This window comes from Onychostruthus taczanowskii, unplaced genomic scaffold (assembly GCF_017590055.1).
Source record: "Onychostruthus taczanowskii isolate IOZ18803 unplaced genomic scaffold, ASM1759005v1 scaffold188, whole genome shotgun sequence".
Taxonomy (NCBI): domain Eukaryota; kingdom Metazoa; phylum Chordata; class Aves; order Passeriformes; family Passeridae; genus Onychostruthus; species Onychostruthus taczanowskii.
In genome coordinates, this window is record NW_024499106.1 from 441,557 (window position 1) to 460,804 (window position 19,248).

At 54.1% G+C, this 19,248-nt stretch overlaps 3 protein-coding genes across 5 annotated transcripts in view; 2 read left to right on the top strand and 1 right to left on the bottom strand.

Moving 5' to 3' along the window:
* Window positions 1–500: 500 nt before the first annotated feature.
* LOC121334264 (forkhead box protein J1-like) lies at window positions 501–7,072 on the top strand. The gene is made up of 5 exons (XM_041401233.1): window positions 501–558; window positions 1,491–1,867; window positions 3,642–3,784; window positions 4,323–4,330; window positions 6,163–7,072. The coding sequence occupies exons 1-5, from the start codon at window positions 501–503 to the stop codon at window positions 6,855–6,857; spliced, it is 1,281 nt and encodes a 426-aa protein (XP_041257167.1). The 3' UTR covers window positions 6,858–7,072.
* A 582-nt stretch (window positions 7,073–7,654) lies between these two features.
* Window positions 7,655–18,838, bottom strand: LOC121334308 (LETM1 domain-containing protein 1-like). Of its 3 annotated transcripts, XR_005952426.1 has the most exons (9): window positions 18,630–18,832; window positions 17,998–18,161; window positions 17,087–17,202; window positions 15,843–15,925; window positions 14,485–14,671; window positions 12,905–13,006; window positions 10,570–10,666; window positions 9,288–9,836; window positions 7,655–9,134 (listed from the first exon to the last, which is right to left on the bottom strand). XR_005952426.1 is itself a non-coding variant. In XM_041401308.1 (8 exons), the coding sequence occupies exons 1-7, from the start codon at window positions 18,737–18,739 to the stop codon at window positions 10,578–10,580; spliced, it is 843 nt and encodes a 280-aa protein (XP_041257242.1). In that variant the 5' UTR covers window positions 18,740–18,838; the 3' UTR covers window positions 7,655–9,836; window positions 10,570–10,577. The 3 variants fall into 3 exon arrangements, 2 of the variants coding, with proteins under 2 accessions (XP_041257242.1, XP_041257241.1); XM_041401308.1 differs by having other exon boundaries at window positions 7,655–9,836; window positions 17,087–17,194; window positions 18,630–18,838; XM_041401307.1 differs by having other exon boundaries at window positions 7,655–9,836.
* LOC121334296 (natural resistance-associated macrophage protein 2-like) overlaps window positions 18,820–19,248 on the top strand; it is a 35,243-nt gene continuing 34,814 nt past the window's right edge. The window contains exon 1 of the mRNA XM_041401284.1: window positions 18,820–18,928. The gene's annotated coding sequence lies outside the window, so the exon portion shown is untranslated. The remainder of the gene's footprint in view (window positions 18,929–19,248) is intronic.

The following is a 19,248-nucleotide window of genomic DNA, read 5'->3' on the forward strand; positions in this document are numbered from 1 at the left end:
GACACGCGCAGGTCACACACAGGACACAGGACACGGGACACACACAGGGCACAAACAGGGCAGGACAAGCAGATCACACACAGGACACGGGACACAGGGCAGGACACACACAGGGCAGGACAGAGGACACACACAGGACGCACAGGGTAGTACACAGGACACAGGACACACACAGGACACAGGACACACACAGGGTAGCACACAGGACACACAAAGGACACAGGACAAGGCAGGACACAGCCTTCGGGGTGCTGGCGCTGCCCGCAGCCCCGCTCTGGACACGGCGGTCCCCGGGCAGTCCCGGCACCATTCCCGGTGCGTGCCCGCCAGCCCCGTGGCCTCCGCGTTGCTCTTGCCCTTCTCCTTTCCCAGCACCGGTTCCTCATCTCCTCTGCGCTTCTGCCCTTCCAAAATCCACGCTCTCCCTCCCTCCCGAGCCGGGCAGGGCTGGCGAGGGCCGGGCTCGGGGCTGGAAGGGGCTCGGAGGGAGCGCTCGGGGGATGCCGCGGTTCCCTCGCTGCCGGGCCCGGGTGCCGCGGCTGTGCCGAGCCCGACAAGGTGCCAAGGAGCCCGTTTGGCGGCCGGGCGAGTAAATGCCCGTTCCCGGGAACCGCCCGCGAGCCCCCCGCCCCAAACGGCGGCGTCCCCCGCGCGCCGGGGGTTCCGCAGCGCTCCCGCCGCCGCCGCCGGGCCAGCGGCCGCTGCTGCCCTCCGGCCGCCGCCTCTCCCTCCCCGTCTCTCTCCTCTGGCCCAAAAGCCACGCCGGCAGCCCGGCTTTGCAGCCCGGCACCGGAACCAGAGCAGCATCCCCGGCCCGGCGCTCCCGCAGGCTGAGGCTGCCCCAGCCCGGAGGGACGCTGGGCTTGGCGTCGCTCCCTGACACGGGTTGGTTTTGGGGACCGGGGGAAGGGAGAGATGGCAAACAAATGGCATCAAATGGGAGGAAGTTGGTGGCAGGGACGGGATAGGATGGGACTATAGGGGATGGATGAGTATTTTAGGGTCTTTAGAGTCTTGTACTTGTACACCCTCCTTGTACCCGTGGCAGATGTGAAAAACAACCTTGCTTGGTGGGATGCAGGACTGGGTTGTGTTATTTAAGGGAGGGGAGGGGATGCTGATTTCTTTCCTGCCAAAACCTCTCTGGGCAGTGCCAGCCCAGCGGGTATGGGGAGCTTAGAGGGAATTTCCCCGAGGCTCAGGGCTGTAAAACCCCCCCGGGGCAGCACTGCAGCTCCGTGCCCTGCACAGGGAGTGGTGTCACCCAGAAACTGGGAACATCCAGACTCCAGGGGCTCCAGGAACACCCTGTTCAGGTGCCAGCCTCGCAGACCCTCAACCCTCTGCCCCTTCCCGTTCAGGTGAACACTCCCAGCTCCGGGCCATGGTGTGCTCCAGCCCCATGCTCAGAGCTCAGGGACAGCCGAGCTCCAGCCAGGAGGAGCAGCGCGGTGCTCAGCCCGACCTGCTGTGGCTGGCCGACCTCACAGGCGCCCACATCGGCCTGGCCCCCATCTCCCAGGACCCCGAGGACCGCTGCAGCATCTGGGAGAACCTGGTGAGCCTGGTGGATTTCCAGTGCCCGGGTTTTCCCCTGACCTCCGAGGAGCTCTGCCACTACATCGACATCCCCCGCTCGCCGGTGGCCGTGACCCTGCCCGGGGCTGTGACCCCGCCCGGGCCCCCCGTGCCCCCGGGGGACATCGACTACAGGACCAACGCGCACGTGAAGCCGCCCTACTCCTACGCCACCCTGATCTGCATGGCCATGGAAGCCAGCCAGCAGCCCAAGCTCACCCTGGCAGCCATCTGCAAGTGGATCAGCGACAACTTCTGCTACTTCCGCCGTGCCCACCCCAGCTGGCAGGTACGAGGAGGTGTCTTGGTTTGGGAAGTCAGGTGTGTCTGCTCAGGAAGGCAGGAGCTTCCCCTGAAATGGAGAATGTAAACACCCCCCCCCCTCCAAATTACTATGAATTTTAAATTAAGGGTTCTCAGGAAAAAAAAAAAGTATGGGAGCAGGAAGAAACAGGTCTTTAATAGGGAAGAAAATAAAAGGATTAAATAAACAATGCAGTAAACTAAAAACAACGCTGACAGAGTCACAATATGACCTGACCCCCTGTTGGTCAGGGTGTTGGGACCAATCCAGTTGGAATTGTGGCTCAGCCCTCCTGGAGTGTCAGTGTGGTTCTGCTGGAGCAGGGATCCTGTAGCAGTCCAGTTGGAATTGTTTAAGGGTTCTCAGGAAAAAAAAAAAGTATGGGAGCAGGAAGAAACAGGTCTTTAATAGGGAAGAAAATAAAAGGATTAAATAAACAATGCAGTAAACTAAAAACAACGCTGACAGAGTCACAATATGACCTGACCCCCTGTTGGTCAGGGTGTTGGGACCAATCCAGTTGGAATTGTGGCTCAGCCCTCCTGGAGTGTCAGTGTGGTTCTGCTGGAGCAGGGATCCTGTAGAAGGGTGCAGTCTGCCTCTGAAGATCCAGTGGAAGAGGCAGCTGCTCCTCTGGGAATGCAGTGGAGAAGCCGTGCTGGTGATCCAGAATCTCCAGATTATATCCAGGAAGGAATGCTTGGCTCCTCCCTCTGGGCTCACATCTCCCAATGGATGCTGGAGTTCCTATCAGCCATGCAGGGACATTCCATAAACTGTTATCAGCAGATGTTCCCCCAGGGGAGGAGCGGCTGTGGAAGAGATAAGGAAATCTGCCCACTGACCAGAAGACATACAGATGGCAAATAGAATACATCTTGCCCTGCAATCTGGGGCAGGAGGTTTGGAGCCCCCCAGGGCCCTACACAGCCCCCAGCCTGCAGGGCAGGGTCCTGGATGCTGCTTGTGAAAAATGTGTATTTTATGATTGGCCTTTTGCAAATATTAAAATGAAAATTGTATGTGTTATGTTAGAAAGTTACGCTGCATTAATTTTCTTAAGTAGTGTGTTAGATATAGTTTTAGGTTATAAGATAATGTTAAAATAGAAACTATGCTATGTAAGAGACTTTTTTGGGAGGACTCACACTGAGACAGCAGCCACAGGACACCTAAATCTTTCAGAGAAAAAGAATTTATTGCTCTCTTATCAAGTTCTTCCCACCTTGCTCAGCCCTCAAGGCACCTTCAGGATTGAGAGGAAAAAGTTGACACTGACCAGAGAGAATCCTTTGTTTGAATGGAATTCATGCATCATGCATGAGATGTATGAATATGCAACAGGCTATTGCTTTTAAGGGTTAATCCTCTGTTAACGTGTGTCCTTTTTTGGGCTTATTTTGCCCAGAAAATGTGAATAGTTTTGACTTAATTACCAATCATGGTCAGGCTGTGTCCGACTCTGGAGAGAGAGTCATGAGATTCATTATTATCTTGTTAAGCCTTCTGTGTGTATCCTTGCTCTATTATTTAGTATAGTTTATTATAATATAATATAATATAATATAATATAATATAATATAATACCATCCATAACTCTTTGTTTTTATTGCCTCATATTGTCCTAATCCAAATCATCCAAATTTTTATTACTCTAATTACCTTGCTATTTCTACAACCATTTCATTCCTGTTAAACTTTGAAAAAATTTAAAACCAAGTGAGTGACGTTTTTGTTCCTTTTTTTTGTGTGTGCCCAGAGCTCCATCCGGCACAACCTGTGCATCAACAAGCGCTTCGTCAAGGTGCCTCGCGAGAAGGGGGAGCCGGGCAGAGGAGCCTTCTGGAAGCTTCACCCCCAGTACGCCGAGTGGCTCAAGAGCAGCACCCTCAAAGGGCACAGGTGATTAGTGGGTGTCGGGGTTCCTGTTATTTGTCTCTGCCCCAACACGGGAAAAGTGGTTCTGGGTGGCCGCGATTCCAAGGACGAGCCTGGACTCCCAGGTTTTTCGGTCTTCAGTCTTGTTTGTTAATTCTTATCTACAATATTTTCTCTCTGCCCAGCCGAGGTCTGTTCAGCAGGACAGCTGAGTGCTCTCTTTCCCCTCTCAGGCTGGTGCTATCTTTTATACTAAAAACTACCTACACCATGTTTACAGTTATTTTCCAATACCTATCACCTGTGTTAGACGGTGACTTTCTACCCTAAACCAATCTGTGAGTGCCAACATCATCCTGAACGTGGATGCCAGGGAGAAGAAAGAAGGACAGGGCACGCCCAAATCCCTCCATCTCAGACCCCCTGACCCCCATGTACAGAATCCAAACCCCTCTGTACAAGGTCCAAAACCCCACTGTACAGTGCTCCAAAATTTTTCCCTTCACCCTGTGATTGCCACTGCTATGCCACTTAAACTTTTCTGACCTGTAATTCTTCATAGAAGAATTGGTAATTTGCTCCATGGGTTGAGATCAAATTTCCAGGTGTCTTTGGCTTCCTACCAGGGTCTCTGAGCCCTTGCCAGGGCTTTGAGACATCCAGGGCATCCAGAGAGATGTCCTGGGTTCCAACAAGTGGGAAAAAACCCAACTTCACTGATATCAGGGTCTTTGAGATAGGTTTTATAGGATTTTGGGGATTTGTATCACGTTCGAGATAGCTTAGCTGCTTCAGGTGGTGTAAAATCAGCAGGGTGGCTTTTGTGGCGGTGTTGGAAACAGAAAAGTTTTAATAAAAAGTTTTAATAAAAAGTAAAATAACAAAGCTCTTTCCAGAGAAAAACTGAGTTAGGGCAAGAGGTTCTTGCTCCTGGTAAAACACCCCACAAAAGCAATTAGTTCCTTTGTTCTCTTCTTTTTCTAGTGAATTGCTTAGGTGGTACTTTTTGGCTCCTGTCCAATCCTTAAGTGTGAGGTGAAGTCCCCAAGGTCCTATGAGGTGTCTTTTTACCTAACTGAGGAGAGAAACTTCTGGACTTTTTTCCTTTTTTAGGAGACAAAGGATAATTTTGTCACTCCATCAACAGGGGCACATCCCTACACCCCACAACTTGTAAAAGTTGTAAGGCTGGTGTGTTTATTCCAGCACTGGATGCACGTAGGGATCACTGTCCCCCCTAAAGGACACCCTAAAGTGCCCTCCTGAGAATTCCCAATCCTTTTTTATCCCCCTTACTTGCACATATTCACAATAGGCTCGTGCATATTCATTTTGTGGTTTTGCATTCCAACTTGCAGCTCGTCCTTGTACAGAGAAAACTCTCTGGTCATCCTGTTTCAAAGCTCAAGGGGTCCTTTTTATCTCTTCAGCTTGGGAATTGCATTCATTTTTCCTCACCTGAGGCAGTTTTTGTGATAACAGACTAAACAAACTCACTTATTCTAGCAAGCTGCAGACTTAATAATCCAAAGCGGCGCGTTTCGCCTAAACCCAAAATGGATTTCTGCTCTGTTAAATTTCAGCTCTGCGGTATTTTTGGGGTTCCCAGACGAGGGAAGGAAGGAATGAATCTGGCTCCATGTTCTTAGAAGGCTAATTTATTATTTCATGATATTATATTATATAAAATAATGCTATAGTAAAGTATACTGAAGAATAGACAAAGGATACACAGAGAAGGCTCAACAAGATAAAAATGAACCTCGTGACTCTGTCCAGAGTCCGAGACAGCCTGACCATGGTTGGTCATTGAGCCAAAACAATTCACATGTTGGATAAAAAACTGGATTTGCAGAAAAGGAAACAAACTCCACAACTTTTGTGGAAGTTGTAAAGCTGGGGTGTTTATTACAGCGCTGGACACGTGTGGGGGTGGCTCCCCCAAAATGACACGTGTGCCTCTGGGAACTCCAGATCCTTTTTTATCTCCCTCTCAAACACATATGCATGCAATATGTATTCATTATTTGTACAATATATGTACAACATTATTTGTAGAATATATGTATTTCACAATAGGTTCATACATATTCATTCCACTGATCTTGTGTGACATTTGCTGTTGATTCTTCTTTATCAGAAAGAATTCCTGGGCCATATTGCCCTGCTCTCTGTGTCTGCCCCCCTTATCTCTTCTCCTTCAGCTGAAGCATTTTCTCTGAGCACAGGTTTTTGTGAGAACAGGAGTCAGACTAAACAGCAGTGTTTGCAGGCTACAGACTTAACACAAAGATGTACATTTCACCTAAATCAAAACAGATTTCTACTCTGGAAAATTTCCATCCTGCCTCACAATCTCCAACCACATTCCCAAGCAGCAAAACGCAGCAGAAGCAAATGAGACAATTCTTGCTTTCCTTTTCCTCTGAGGCTTCCCAGCTTCTCTGGGCAAAGAGGATTGTTCAGAAAACACCACGGTGACCCAGCTCTGTTCCACAGGCCCCTTCCAGAGCCCGGGAGTGCCCAGCAGGGAGCACAGCGCGTCCCCAGCCCCGCTGCCGCCGGCGCCGACCTCGAGGTGGGCGCGGAGCTGCAGCGGCTGCTGTGGGAGTTTGAGGAGTTCGAGAGCAGCCAGAGGTGGAGCCCTGAGGAGAACCCAGCGGGCCAGCAGAGCGAGCCCGAGGCCTCTTGGCTGCCAGGCTGTGCCCCGGCGAGCCAGGAGGAGCCGGGCGAGCTGACGGAGCTGAAGGGCAGCACGGAGTGGGAAGCGCTGCTCGACGCCCCCGCCGAGCTGGGGGATTTCTCCGCTCTGGGGCAGCTCCCACCTTCCAGCCAGCCTGGAACCTTCCCCCTGCACCCCAGCAGGGCAGCGGGGCAGCAGCTGGGCTGGCCTCAAATGCTGCCCGAGCCCAGCCCTACCAAATCGGGCTCGGATGAAACCCTGATGGCCACGGCTTTCCTGGAGGCTGCGTGGCACGAGGAGGTGAGAGGGAACCTTTGCAGCCCCGCCGAGCAGGGGGCTGCAAACTTCCAGGCCTCTTTGCCCGGCAGGGAGGTCATGGATTGGGACTCTCTGGCCCCTTTAAGGCTCTATTAGAGATGGGAGATTAGATTAGATTACATTAGATTACACTTGATTTGATTTGATTCCAAGGATTTAGGAGGGGTTTTAGGGTGGGTGTAGCTGGTTTGATGGATGAGGGGTTTTTTTTGCTGTTCTTTTTGCTTTCTGTTCTGTTTTTTGCTTGGGGAACGTGCTGAAGATACTTGGCTACTTTAAATTTTTTTTTTTTTTTCATTTTTTTGGCGGTTTTGTAGCGATGAAGAAGATACTTGGCTACTTTAAATTGGTTTTTTTTCATTTTCTTGGCGGTTTTGTAGAGATAGAATAAAGGAAGCAAAGCAGAGAACTCCTGGTTTACCTTCTGCTTTCCCTCCAGCCCCTGTGGCTCTGCCCAGCCCATCCCTGCCCACCCAGCACAGGGCAGCTCCCAGCTCCTTCCATGCTGGCACAGCGATTCCTGGGGAAACTGAGGCACGAGCCAGTGACAGGGTGCCCCGGATCCAACGGGAGCCCAGCTGAGCTGGTGTGCCCAGGGGCTGCTGCCAGCCTTGCCCGTCCCCTTCCCTGCCCTGCAGGCAGCTCCCAGGTCTGGCACGGCCCCAGGGTGGGCACTGTCCCTGTGCCACTCTCCAGAGCTGGCACTGCCCTTGTGCCACTCCCAAGGCTGGCACTGTCCCTGTGCCACTCTCCAGAGCTGGCACTGTCTTTTCCATGGTTCTGCAGCACCCCGGGGGCATTTCTGCATTTTTGTATAATTTTTATTGGATTTAATCACCAGATCCTGGTGCCTGAGCCCCCCCTGCCCCCCAAAATCCAGATGTCCCCTCAAATTCCTCCAAGCTCCCACCGGATTTTTTATTTTTATTTTCCCAAATGTTGTGAATATAAAGCTTCTCTTCAATGTTACAATTTTTGTTTTTCCAACCATGCCCACAAATAATGGGCACATTAACAATGGGCTCGTTTTTCCTGAAAAATGCTGTATTTAAAGGGAATATTCAGTGGAAAAAGAAAATAAATGGTTCAAGTAGATTTAAATCAGAATTGTGGGTGGCTGGAAAAGGGTGAATTCCTCAAGGGGGGGCTCTGAAATTCCCAAAATTCTCTATTATAAAGGGAATATTTCAGTGGAAAAAGAAAATAAATCGTTAAACAAGATTTAAATCAGAATTGTGGCTGAAAAGGGGTGAATTCCTCAAGGGGGGGCCTCTGAAATTCACAAAAATGCTGTATTTAAGGGGAATATTTCAGTGGAAAAAGAAAATTAATTGTTAAAATAGATGGGGATTGTGGCTGAAATTGGGTGAATTCCTCAAGGGGGGGGCTCTGAAATTCCCAAAATTCTCTATTATAAAGGGAATATTTCAGTGGAAAAAGGAAATAAATGGTTCAAGTAGATTTAAATCAGAATTGTGGCTGATAAGGGGTGAATTCCTCAAGGGGGGGCTCTGAAATTCCCAAAATCCAGCAGGGAGTGGTGAGGAAGGGGGTGGCTCCCACCCCTTTATACCCCAAAAACGCTTTAAAAGGGAAATTTTCCAGGTGTCCCCACGGCCATGTCCCCCCAGGGGGACACCAGAGCCACCCCCAAACCAGTGGAGCCACCAGTTCCTCCGGTCTGGGCTGAATTCCCTTTGCCAGCAGGGATTCCTCGGCCGGGGGGGGGCAGGGGGGTTTAACCCCAAAGTTCCTGGAGTGGGAAACGAAGGGGGAAAGGTCAAAGGGGCTCCAAGGAGGCTGAATTTGGGAGGGGGGGGGTGCAGTCCTGGGACCCCCCCCCTCAGCCCTTCCCAACCCCTCCTGACTCTCCCATGGACTCCAGACTCCCCTCCTGCTCCAGAATCCCAAAAGGAAATCCCACAGGAACCTGGGAGGCTCGGGGGGACCCCAAGGGGCTCCTCAAGCCCTGGGCGAGGGCTGGGAGGTTTAAGGCTGTTCAGAGGAGAAAAGAAACAGGAAAACGCTCCAGCAGGGAGTCAGGGCCACCAGATCCCACGGGAAAGCCCAGCAGATCCCACAGGAACATCAGCAGATCCCACGGGAACATCAGCAGATCCCCCGGGAACATCCAGCAGATCCCATGGGAACATCCAGCAGATCCCATGGGAACATCCAAAAGATCCCATGGAAACACCCAGAAGATCCCACGGGAACATTATGAAGATCCCATAGGAACATCTTGAAGATCCCACAGGAACATCCTGAAGATCCCATAGGAACATCCTGAAGATCCCATGGGAAGCATCCACCAAATCCCAGGGGAAGCATCCAGCAGATCCCAAGGGAATATCCAACAGATCCCACAGGAACCTCCAGCAGATCTCACAGGAACCTCCAGGAGATCCCACAGGAACATTGAGCAGATCCCACGGGAACACTGAGCAGATCCCATGGGAACATCCTGAAGATCCCACAGAACCTCCATCAGATCCCACAGGAACATTGAGCAGATCCCACAGGAACCTCCAGCAGATCTCACAGGAACCTCCAGGAGATCCCACAGGAACATCCACCAGATCCTACAGGAACATTGAGCAGATCCCACAAGAACATCCTGAAGATCCCACAGGAACATCGAGCAGATCCCATGAGTACATCCAGCAGATCCCACAGACCCTCCAGCAGATCCCACAGGAACACTGAGCAGATCCCTCAGAAGCTCCAGGAGATCCCACAGGAACATTGAGCAGATCCCACAGAGGCTCCAGCAGATCCCACAGGAACATTGAGCAGATCCCACAGAGGCTCCAGCAGATCCCACAGGAGCACCCCCAGCTGAGGGAGCCGCTCGCTCTCCCCACAATTAACGAGACGCGGTTAATTACTGGAACAAGGAAGCCAGCAGCTCTGGTGGCCGTGCCACGGAGGCCGCGAGGGCACGGCCCGGCCGGCTCGGGACGTGGCAGCAGCAGCTGGCAGGGGACACGGCTGGCACCCGCTGTCACTCGGGGGGCTGGCTGTGGTTGAGGGCCAGCAGCACCATGCTGTGGGCCAGCAGAGAGGACTCCGAGGCTGTGGGAGAACAGGGGCACCGTGAGACTGGCACTGGGGGCACTGGGAGAGACTGGCACGGGCACTGGGGGCACTGGGAGAGACTGGCACGGGCACTGGGGGCATGGTGACAGACTGGCACGGGCACTAGGAGAGCTGGGACTGGCACTGGGGGCACTGGGAGAGCACTGGCTGGGGTGGGAGTGGCACTGGGGGACACTGGGGGTGCTGGGATGGGCCCTGGGTAGGTTGGGAGCCCTGTGGGGGGCACAGGGGGTGGCTCTGGGTGGACTGGGCAGCACCGAGATAGGAACCTGGCAGACTGGGAGCACTGGGATGGGCACAGGAGGGGCACTGGGATGGGCACAGGATGGGCACAGGGGAGCACTGGGATGGGCACAGGAGGGGCACCAGAGGTGCACTGGGATGGGACTGGGGGGAGCACTGGGGTGGGCACATGGGGAGCACTGGGATGGGCACAGGAGGGGCACTGGGATGGGCACAGGGGGAGCACTGGGATGGGCACAGGAGGGCACAGGAGGGGCACTGGGATGGGCACAGCGCCCCTGGTCCCCCATTTCCACCCCACCCCTTTTTCCCTTCCTCAGGGCTGCAATCTGCCCCCAGAGCTCTGCAGGACAGGGACACCTGGGCACAGGTGAGGGGGGTGTGCCTAGATGGGGACAAAGCCACCCCAGAAGTGACACCCTGTGCCCAGGGAAGCCTTTTGGGGGTGCTCCCCCACCAGAGGTACCTTGGAGCTCACAGGAGAGCCTGAGCCACTGCTCCAGCCACGCCTGGCACTCGGCCTGGCCCAGGTGAGTGGAGTTCAGCCCACGCAGGTAACAGGCCTGGGGACACACAGACACAGTCAGGGACGGACACACAGACCCCCAGCACCCCACCAGGACCCCCTCAAGGAGGGCAAGATGTGGAAACCCAGAGGAATATTTCTCTGTCTGCTCTGGGGAGCTCTGACTCTGACCCTCATCCATGGAGAAAGTTTCCCAGACTTCAAGCTAGACTGGAACCCACCAAAGATTACAGAGTGGTGGAGGTGTATCCCTGGGTGAGAAATTTAGGGTTTAAAATTTCCAGTGTGTTGTGGATGGAAGCAAAACAGAAGGCACAGGGCGTTGTCCTTTGCACCTCTCTTAGCTTGCAAGCCACGACAGCAAAGTGTCCTTCCCCATGTTGTTTCAGTGTAGGTTGATGTGGGTTGGAAACGCAATCGATGCCCAAGGTCTCTGCCACCCTCCTTTAAAGGATGGACAGAAGCACGGGGACCAAATTTGCTACAGCAAGTTCAGATGTGAAATTTTAGAAACTCGAGCCACAGTGGTGGCTCAGCCCTCCTGCAGGGCCAGCTGTGCTTCTGCTGGAGCAGGGATCCTGCACAAGGGGGGAGTTTTCCTCTGGAGCTCCAGGGCTGCTGGAGATGGGCCTGCTCTCCCTCTGGGAATGCAGAGCAGGAGAAAGCTGCTCCTCTGGGAATGCCGTGGGCAAAGGCTGCTGGGCTGTTCCAGGCTCAGATTGTATCCAGGTAGGAATGCTTGAAATGTCAGATTGTGTCCAGGCAGGAATGTTTGAAATCTCAGATTCTATCCAGGTAGGAATGTTTGAAATCTCAGATTGTGTCCAGTCAGGAATGTTTGAAATGTCAGATTGTGTCCAGGCAGGAATGTTTGAAATCTCAGATTGTATCCAGGCAGGAATGCTTGGCTCCTCACCTGGGTGGAGCATCTCCCAGTGGGATGATGGAATTTTACCAGCCATGCAGGGTCACTCACTGGCCCATGAACAGAAGATAATTCATAATTAATGACCCATGAACAGGAGATATCTCCTGGAGGGAGGATTGGTTGTGGCAGAGATAAGGAAAACTGCCCAATGAACAGAAGATAAATGCCCCACCTCCAACAGATAACAGAACACACTCTTATCTTGCAAGCCAGGACAGCAATGTGTCCTTCCCCACGTTGTTTCAGTGTAGGCTGATGTGGGTTGGAAATGCAATCCATGCCCAATGTCTCTGCCACCCTCCTTTAAAGGATGGACAGAAGCACAGGGAGCTGTTTTGCTACAGCAAGCTCAGACGTGAAATTTTAGCAACATGAGTGTCACCACTGAGTCAGGAAGGGATGAATGAGTGACACACTCCATGCATTTTCAGAAGGCATAAAAGCTTTATTAAATAATCTCCCTATATTTAAAACCAACATTGTTCACCCAGAACCTCTACTTGTTGCTCCTGGTATTAATTATTAATTACCTTCCATTCCTGGCCAGTGAGTGTCCCTGCCTGGCTGATAAAATTCCATCATCCATGTATTTTTTCCTTCCCTAATAAAGAACTGTTATTCCTGCTCCCTTATCTTTGCCTGAGAGTCCCTTAATTTCAAATTTACAACAATTCAGAGGGAGGGGGTTTACATTTTCCATTTCAGGGGAGGCTCCTGCCTTCCTCAGCACACACCTGGCTTTCCAAACCGAGACAACTGCCATGAAGTTGTGACTTTCTAATATCACTCCGTTTTTGCTGGTTTTTGGTTACTTAACCACACTGCAGTGAAACTTTGCAGAAAGTGTGGAACATTCTTTTTAAATCTGCTGCTTGCAACAAATTTTGCAAAAAACCCAAACAAACCACCCCATGCCGTTGTATTGTTAGATGGAAGGTTCTGGAAGTTGATTGATCATCTGAAACCCATTCAGATAATCCCATTACACCCTGAATGCCCACTCAGGCACTTCCACCTGCCCACCTGGCTCCAACCCAGCCTGGAACACTTCCAGGGACGGGGAAATCCCTCCCAGTGCCTTCCCACCTCCACAGGGAGGAATTCCTTCCCCACATCCTCCTCTGGATTCGTTCCCAGCAGCTCCAGATTCTCCTGATTCTGGGGAACCCCCTGTTGGAGGCAGCACTGCAGGTGGGGTCTCACCTGAGCCCCCCTCACCTGCTGCCACCGTGCCCAGGACCCCAAATACCCCCAGGGATGGGGATACCCCCAGCCCAAGGCACCTCTGCAGCTTTCCCTCTGCCCCTGGGCTGGTTTTGGGGCACACCTGGACTGAGCTGAACTCACCACATGATCCACCTGGAGCCTGTTGAGCACCAGCAGGGACCCCGAGAACAAACTCCTCACAGCCAGGAGCTGGGCCAGGCCGGGCTGGGCACCTCCCTGCACCTGAAAGAGCCCCAGAGAGCACAGGTGACACCTCAGACAGGCGGATGCCTCCGGTTTGAGATTTTCTCTTTTTCAGGTTCTGTGCTGCTTTACTCTGTGGGTTTGGGTTTCACATTATGGGATGGTGAGCTCCCTGCACAGAGCAGGGAGACAAAACAATTCCTGCTCCAGCTGGGGACCAAGGACAAATGATCCAAATCTCAGCCCCAAGAGCACAAACAGCATGGGATGAAGAGAGAAAAACAAGCAGGATGGGATCTCATAACCTAAAGGTGTAATTGGACAATTAACTCCAATATGCAAATGGAGCAGAATTTATAAAAGTGAGAGACCCCGTGACTGGGCGTCCATTTTTGTGACAACTTTGGGTTCATTTTGTGACAATTTTGGTTCATCTTTGATCATTTTGTGATCATTTTGGGTTGATCTTGGGTTCATTTTGTGAACACAGGGCAGTGTGTATTCTATTTGTCATGTATTAGAGGTGGGGCAATTCTCTTATGTTCATTGGGCAGTTTTCTTTATCTCTGCCACAACCAATCCTCCCTCCAGGAGATATCTCCTGGTAATGATCCATTAATTATTAATTATCTTCTGTTCATGGCCAGTGAGTGTCCCTGCATGGCTGATAAAATTCCATCATCCCATTGGGAGATGCTCTGCCCAGGGGAAGAGCCAAACATTCCTGCCTGGATACAATCTGAGATTTCAAACATTCCTACCTGGACAGACTCTGAGATTTCAAACATTCCTGCCTGGATAGAATCTGAGATTCTGGGACAGCAGAGCAGCTTCTCTACTGCATTCCCAGAGGAGCAGCTGCCTCTTCCACTGGATCTTCAGAGGAAGACTGCACCCTTGTCCAGGATCCCTGCTCCAGCAGAACCACACCTGACACTGCAGGAGGGCTGCAGCCACAATTCCAACTGGACTGCTGCCAACAGGGTGCCAGGTTGTATTGATTCTGTCAGTGGTTTTTCTTTTGTAACCATTTTGGGTTTATTTTTTTACCATTTTTGGTTCATCTTGGGTTCATTTTGTGACCATTTTGGGTTCATCTTGGGTATAACCCTGGGTGGGCTCTTGTGATGCCAAAGTTGAATCCATTGAGGTCTCCTAACAAATCCCTACTCTATTATTGAACAGTCTCTGTTCTAGGTCAGCCTTCACAAGGTGACAACACCTCCCTTGTTGAATTAAGCTTTTTTCTGACTCAGAGTGGGGTAACAGAGGTGTTTCCAACAGAACCACACCTGACACTCCAGGAGGGCTACAGCCACAATTCCACCTGGATTGCTACCAACACCCTGACCCACAGGATGTCAGGTTGTATTCTGACTGTCAGTGGTTTTTCTTTTGTATTACTGCATGTATTTTGGGTTTTTTTTCCCTAATAAATCATATTTCTGACTCTGAGCCTCTCACTGCTTTTGCTTTCAAGCCAGAACACACGGTGTGGCAGTGCTGGGGGCACAGACCTGGGCACAGAGCTGCAGGAGGAGCTGCTGGGGCTGGGCCTCGGGCAGGGAGCGCGCTGCCCGCGCCAGCGCCCGCAGCACGGCCGGGTACGAGGCCCTGCGGCGGCAGTCGTAGGCATCCAGGAACTCCAGCTGCTGCCTGGGCGTCCAGAAGTGCCTGATCAGCAGCTGCCGAGGGAAGAAATACCTGGGGAAAGGCAGGAGAGGGGATTCAGAGAGGGAAGGGCAGGGCAGGGGGTTCCAGGGGGTTCCCTCTTTCTTTTTTGGAGACAGTTGAATATTCACTGCCCTCCCCGAATCTCCATTAATCCAGGAGAAGATTTCCTCCTGAAATGTGCCTGGATGTGGCCTGGAGTGGCAGTGAGTGGAGCTGTCACAGGAATTAGAGTGTCCTTTGTTTTCTTGGAGTTCTTAGACCCTCCTGAATCTCCTCCTCAGGCATCCAGGAACTCCACCTGGACATCCAGAAGTGCCTCACGAGGAGCTACTGAGGGAAGAAATACCTGGGGAAAGGCAGGAGAGGGGATTCAGAGAGGGAAGGGCAGGGCAGGGGATTCCAGGGGATTCCCTCTTTCTTTTTTGGAGACATCCCAGAGCTGGCACTGCCAATCCAGCACTCAGCTCATCAAGGCTATTAGAACATAATTTGTGCTAAATTAAGAAAGAACAGTCTGAGAAACTGAATACCAAGACAGCAAGAACTGGATAACAGAGATATTAAGATATTAAGAACATAAATTGTGCTAAATTTAAAAAGAAGTCTGAGAAACACAATACCAAGACAGCAAGAACTGGGTAACAGAGGGCTGTGAAACACCTGCACTGCAGCCAATCACACACTGTGAGAAATGCAGGCAGAAAATGAGGGAACAACACAAAGACACCAATCAAGAAGTGTGTACTGTGCTTGTAGAGTTCATAAAAGTGTGTGTAATATAAACAATAAATGTAATGTAATGTAATATAAACAATAAATGCAATATAAACAATCAAGCTTCTGCTTGATCATATTTGTTACTTGTTCAGGAGTCCTGCATTTCCCATAATATTTGTTCTTACATGGACAGATTCCTGCCTCTAGAAACCCCCACTGCAGGGAATTTGGGGCTCAGGGCACCCCAATACTCACACCAGGACAATTCCTGCCCTTAAAAACCCCCACTGCAAGGAATCTGGGGCTCAGGGAGCCCAAGGAGCACCCCACTACTCACATCAGGACAATTCCTGCCTCTAGAAACCCCCAGTGCCGGGAATCTGGGGCTCAGGGCACCCCAATACTCACACCAAGACAATTCCTGTCCCTAAAAACCCCCAGTGCAGGGAATGTGGGGCTCAGGGAGCCAGGGCTGGGTACTCACATCAGGACAAGCACCAGGAAGTTGGCGAAGGGGGGGATGGCGATGATCCCGATGGGAATGGCCTTGAGCACGTCCCTGCGGAACTGCCCCGGGGGGCAGGGGGACAGATCAGCACCTGACTCCAAAAAGCCCCAAAAATCCCAAAATTCCTCCCTCCCCGTGCTGGCTGCAGCTGCTAGTCCCTGGTTTTGGGCAGGGATGGTGTCCCAGAGGGGTTGCAGGTGCTCCCTGCAGAGGGGGAAGAGGGGGGCAGAGGTGGGGCAGAAAGGGGGCAGAAAGGGGACAGAAAAGGGACAGAAAAGGGACAGAAAAGGGGGCAGAAAAGGGGGCAGAAAGGGGGCAGAGGGGAGGCAGGTGAGGCAGGGGGAGATGAGGCAGAGATGGGGCAGAAGGGAGGCAGACATGGGGTAGAAGAGAGGGGAGGCAGAGAAGAGGCTGAGGTGGGGCAGAGGGAAGGCTCAGATGAGAGCAGAGGTGGGGCAGAGGGGAGATGAGGCAGGGATGAGGCACAGAGGAGGCTGAGGGGAGGCAGGGATGAGGCAGAGGGGAGGCAGAAGGGAGGCAGAGACAGAGGTGAGGCAGAGATGGGGCAGAGATGAGGCAGGGGTGAGGCACAGGGGAGGTGAGGCACAGGGGAGGGGAGGCAGGGATGAGGCTGAGATGAGTGCAGAGGAAAGGTGAGGCAGGGGTGAGGCAGAGGGGAGATGAGGCAGAGATGGGGCAGAGATGAGGCAGGAGGGAGGCAGAGGGAAAATGAGGCAGGGTGAGGCAGAGACTAAGGTGAGGGGAAGCAGAGATGAGGCAGGGGGGAGGCACACAGAAGATGAGGCAGGGATGAGGCAGGGATGGGGCAGGGATGGGCTGGGATGGAGCAGGGATGGGGCACACAGAAGCTGGGGCAGGGATGGGGCAGGGATGGGGCACACAGAAGCTGGGGCAGGGATGGGCTGGGATGGGGCAGGGAAGGGGCAGGGAAGGGGCAGGGATGGGCAGGGATGGAGCAGGGCATCAGGAAGGGATTAAAAACAGGGAAGGGGCATCAGAAAGGGATTAAAAACAGGGAAAGGGCATCAGGAAGGGACTGATAACAGGGAAAGGGCATCAGGAAGGGACTCGTGTGTGGAGCAAAAGTGGGGCAGCGATGGGGCAGGGATGGGGCAGGGATGGGGCAGGGATGGGCAGGGATGGGCAGGGATGGGGCAGGGATGGGCACACAGAAGCCGGGGCACGGAGCTGCAGCTGACCTGGCGCAGGCGCTCCATGTCGCGGTACGGGAGCTGCTGCGGGCTCAGCTGCAGCTGGGCCATCCTGGCCCTGATCCTCCTGATCTCCTGCACCTCCAGGAACAGCGCCTGCACCCCTGCAGGGACAGGGCTCCCTCAGGAACCAGCCCCCAGGCAGGGCCTGGCAGCTGCAGCCTCTGCCCCCACTCCAAAACGGGTCCTTCTGACAGCTGGGACCCCTTTTGGGACCCCTTTTGGGACCCAGATGTTGGGGGCCCCCCATCAGCCCCCCTTTTCCTTGGGACACCCCTTTCTAGAACACCCCACCCACTTTCAAACCCTCTTTTCTTAACCCACCTGCTGGGATCCCCCCCCCCATTTGGAACCCAGATATTCAGACTCCCCCATCAGCCTCCCTTTTTTCTTAGGACACCCCTTTTTGGAACACCCCACCCTCTTTCAGACCCCCTTTTTTGGACCCAGCCCCTGTGCCCCCTTTTACGACCTCCTTTGGACTCAGATCTTTGGGCTCCCCTTTTTCAGCCCCCCTTTTTCTTAGGACACTCCTTTTTGGAACACCCCATCATCTTTCAAACACAATTTTTGGACCCATCTGCTGGGACCCCCTTTTTGGGACCCCATTTTGGGCTCCCCTTTTTCAGCACCCACCTCTTGGGACACCCCTTTTTGGAACACCCCCAAAAAACCAGGATTTTCAGACCCCCTTTTCCTGACCCAGCTGCTGGGACCCCCCCCATTTGGAACCCAGATATTCAGACTCCCCCATCAGCACCCCTTTTTTCTTAGGACACCCCTTTTTTTCAGCACCCCCTTTTTTGGACCCTCCCTTTAACACCCCTTTTTGGGCCCACGCCCTTTCAGACCCCCCTTTTTCGGACCCCCCTTTTTGGGGTCCCCCTCTCCGCCCTGACCCGTTTTGAAGGTGCTGTGCAGGAGGTAGAACCGGGGCCAGCTCCTCTCCAGGTACCGCTCGTACCGGGCGCTCACCCGCCGGGCAGCGGCGGCCACGGCGGCCACGAGGGCTCGGGAGGAGGCGCGGGACGAGAGAGAACGGACCTGGGAACACAGCGGGGAGCTGCGCCCCGAGCCCCGGGTGAGCCCCGAGCACACCGGGGAGACCCAGCCCCGAGCCCCGGGTGAGCCCCGGGCACACCGGGGAGCTGGGAACCCCCCCGGGGCAGGGCTGGGGAGCGAATCGGGGCCCGAGGGAATTGAGGGGCCCCCGGTGGTTCCGGTATTCCCGTGCCGGGCTCGGGCAGGGCGGTAATGGGCGGTACCGGCAGGGAACGGCAGCGCGGTAACGGAGACGGGTTGCGATAACGGGGGGCACCGAGCGCTGGGCAACAGCGTGGGGGGACACGGCCAGGCGCGGGGGGAGCCGCAGAGGGCGAGGGGGGTAAAGGGGAGGGGTACTCGGCGAGGGATCACGACCGCGGTCGGTTTTGGCCGGTATTTAACGAGGGCTGCCGTCGGTGTTTGGGTCTCCCTGAAGGAAGCGTGACCCGGCCGGCACCACGGCTGCTCCGCGGGGGTCCCCGCTCACCTGGACACGGCCAGAGCGAGCTGCGGCTGCATCGGGCCCCGCGGGGGGCTCAGGGCGGCGGGGCCGAGGCGCCAAAGCCCCCCCCGGGCCGCGGCCCCGGGCAGCGCCATCTTGGCGGCTCACAGGGCGGCGGTCACGTGCGGCTCCCAGCGCTGATTGGCTGCCGCGCCAGAAGTGCCCGTGTGCCGGGGGCTCCGGGCGCGCCCCGAACCTCCGCATTTCTGTTCCGCCCAGCCCAACCGGGCGCTCCCCGGTCCAACCGGGCCCGGCTCTGCCCCGGTGGCGGCGCTTCCTCCCGGGTGGGTGAGCCGGAACCCTCCTCCCGCTTCCCCAGGGTTGGAACCTTTCCCACTCCCGTGCAGCAGCTGTCGCTGTGCCCCCGTGCTGCCTCCCGAGCCCGCTTCTCCCGGTTCTCTCCCGGTTCTCCGGGCAGGACCCGCCGTCTGCGGCTCCTCCCTTCCAGCCCAGCGCTATGTGGGTCATGTTTGTTTTCCTCGTTCCAAACAAACCAAACCCTACCCAAGGATTTTCGGGAAACACCCGCAGAAATTCCCGGCGCCGGTGCCACCCCCGGTGCCCCTCAGGGCCTCCCGGTGCCCCCGGGGACTCCCGGTGCCCC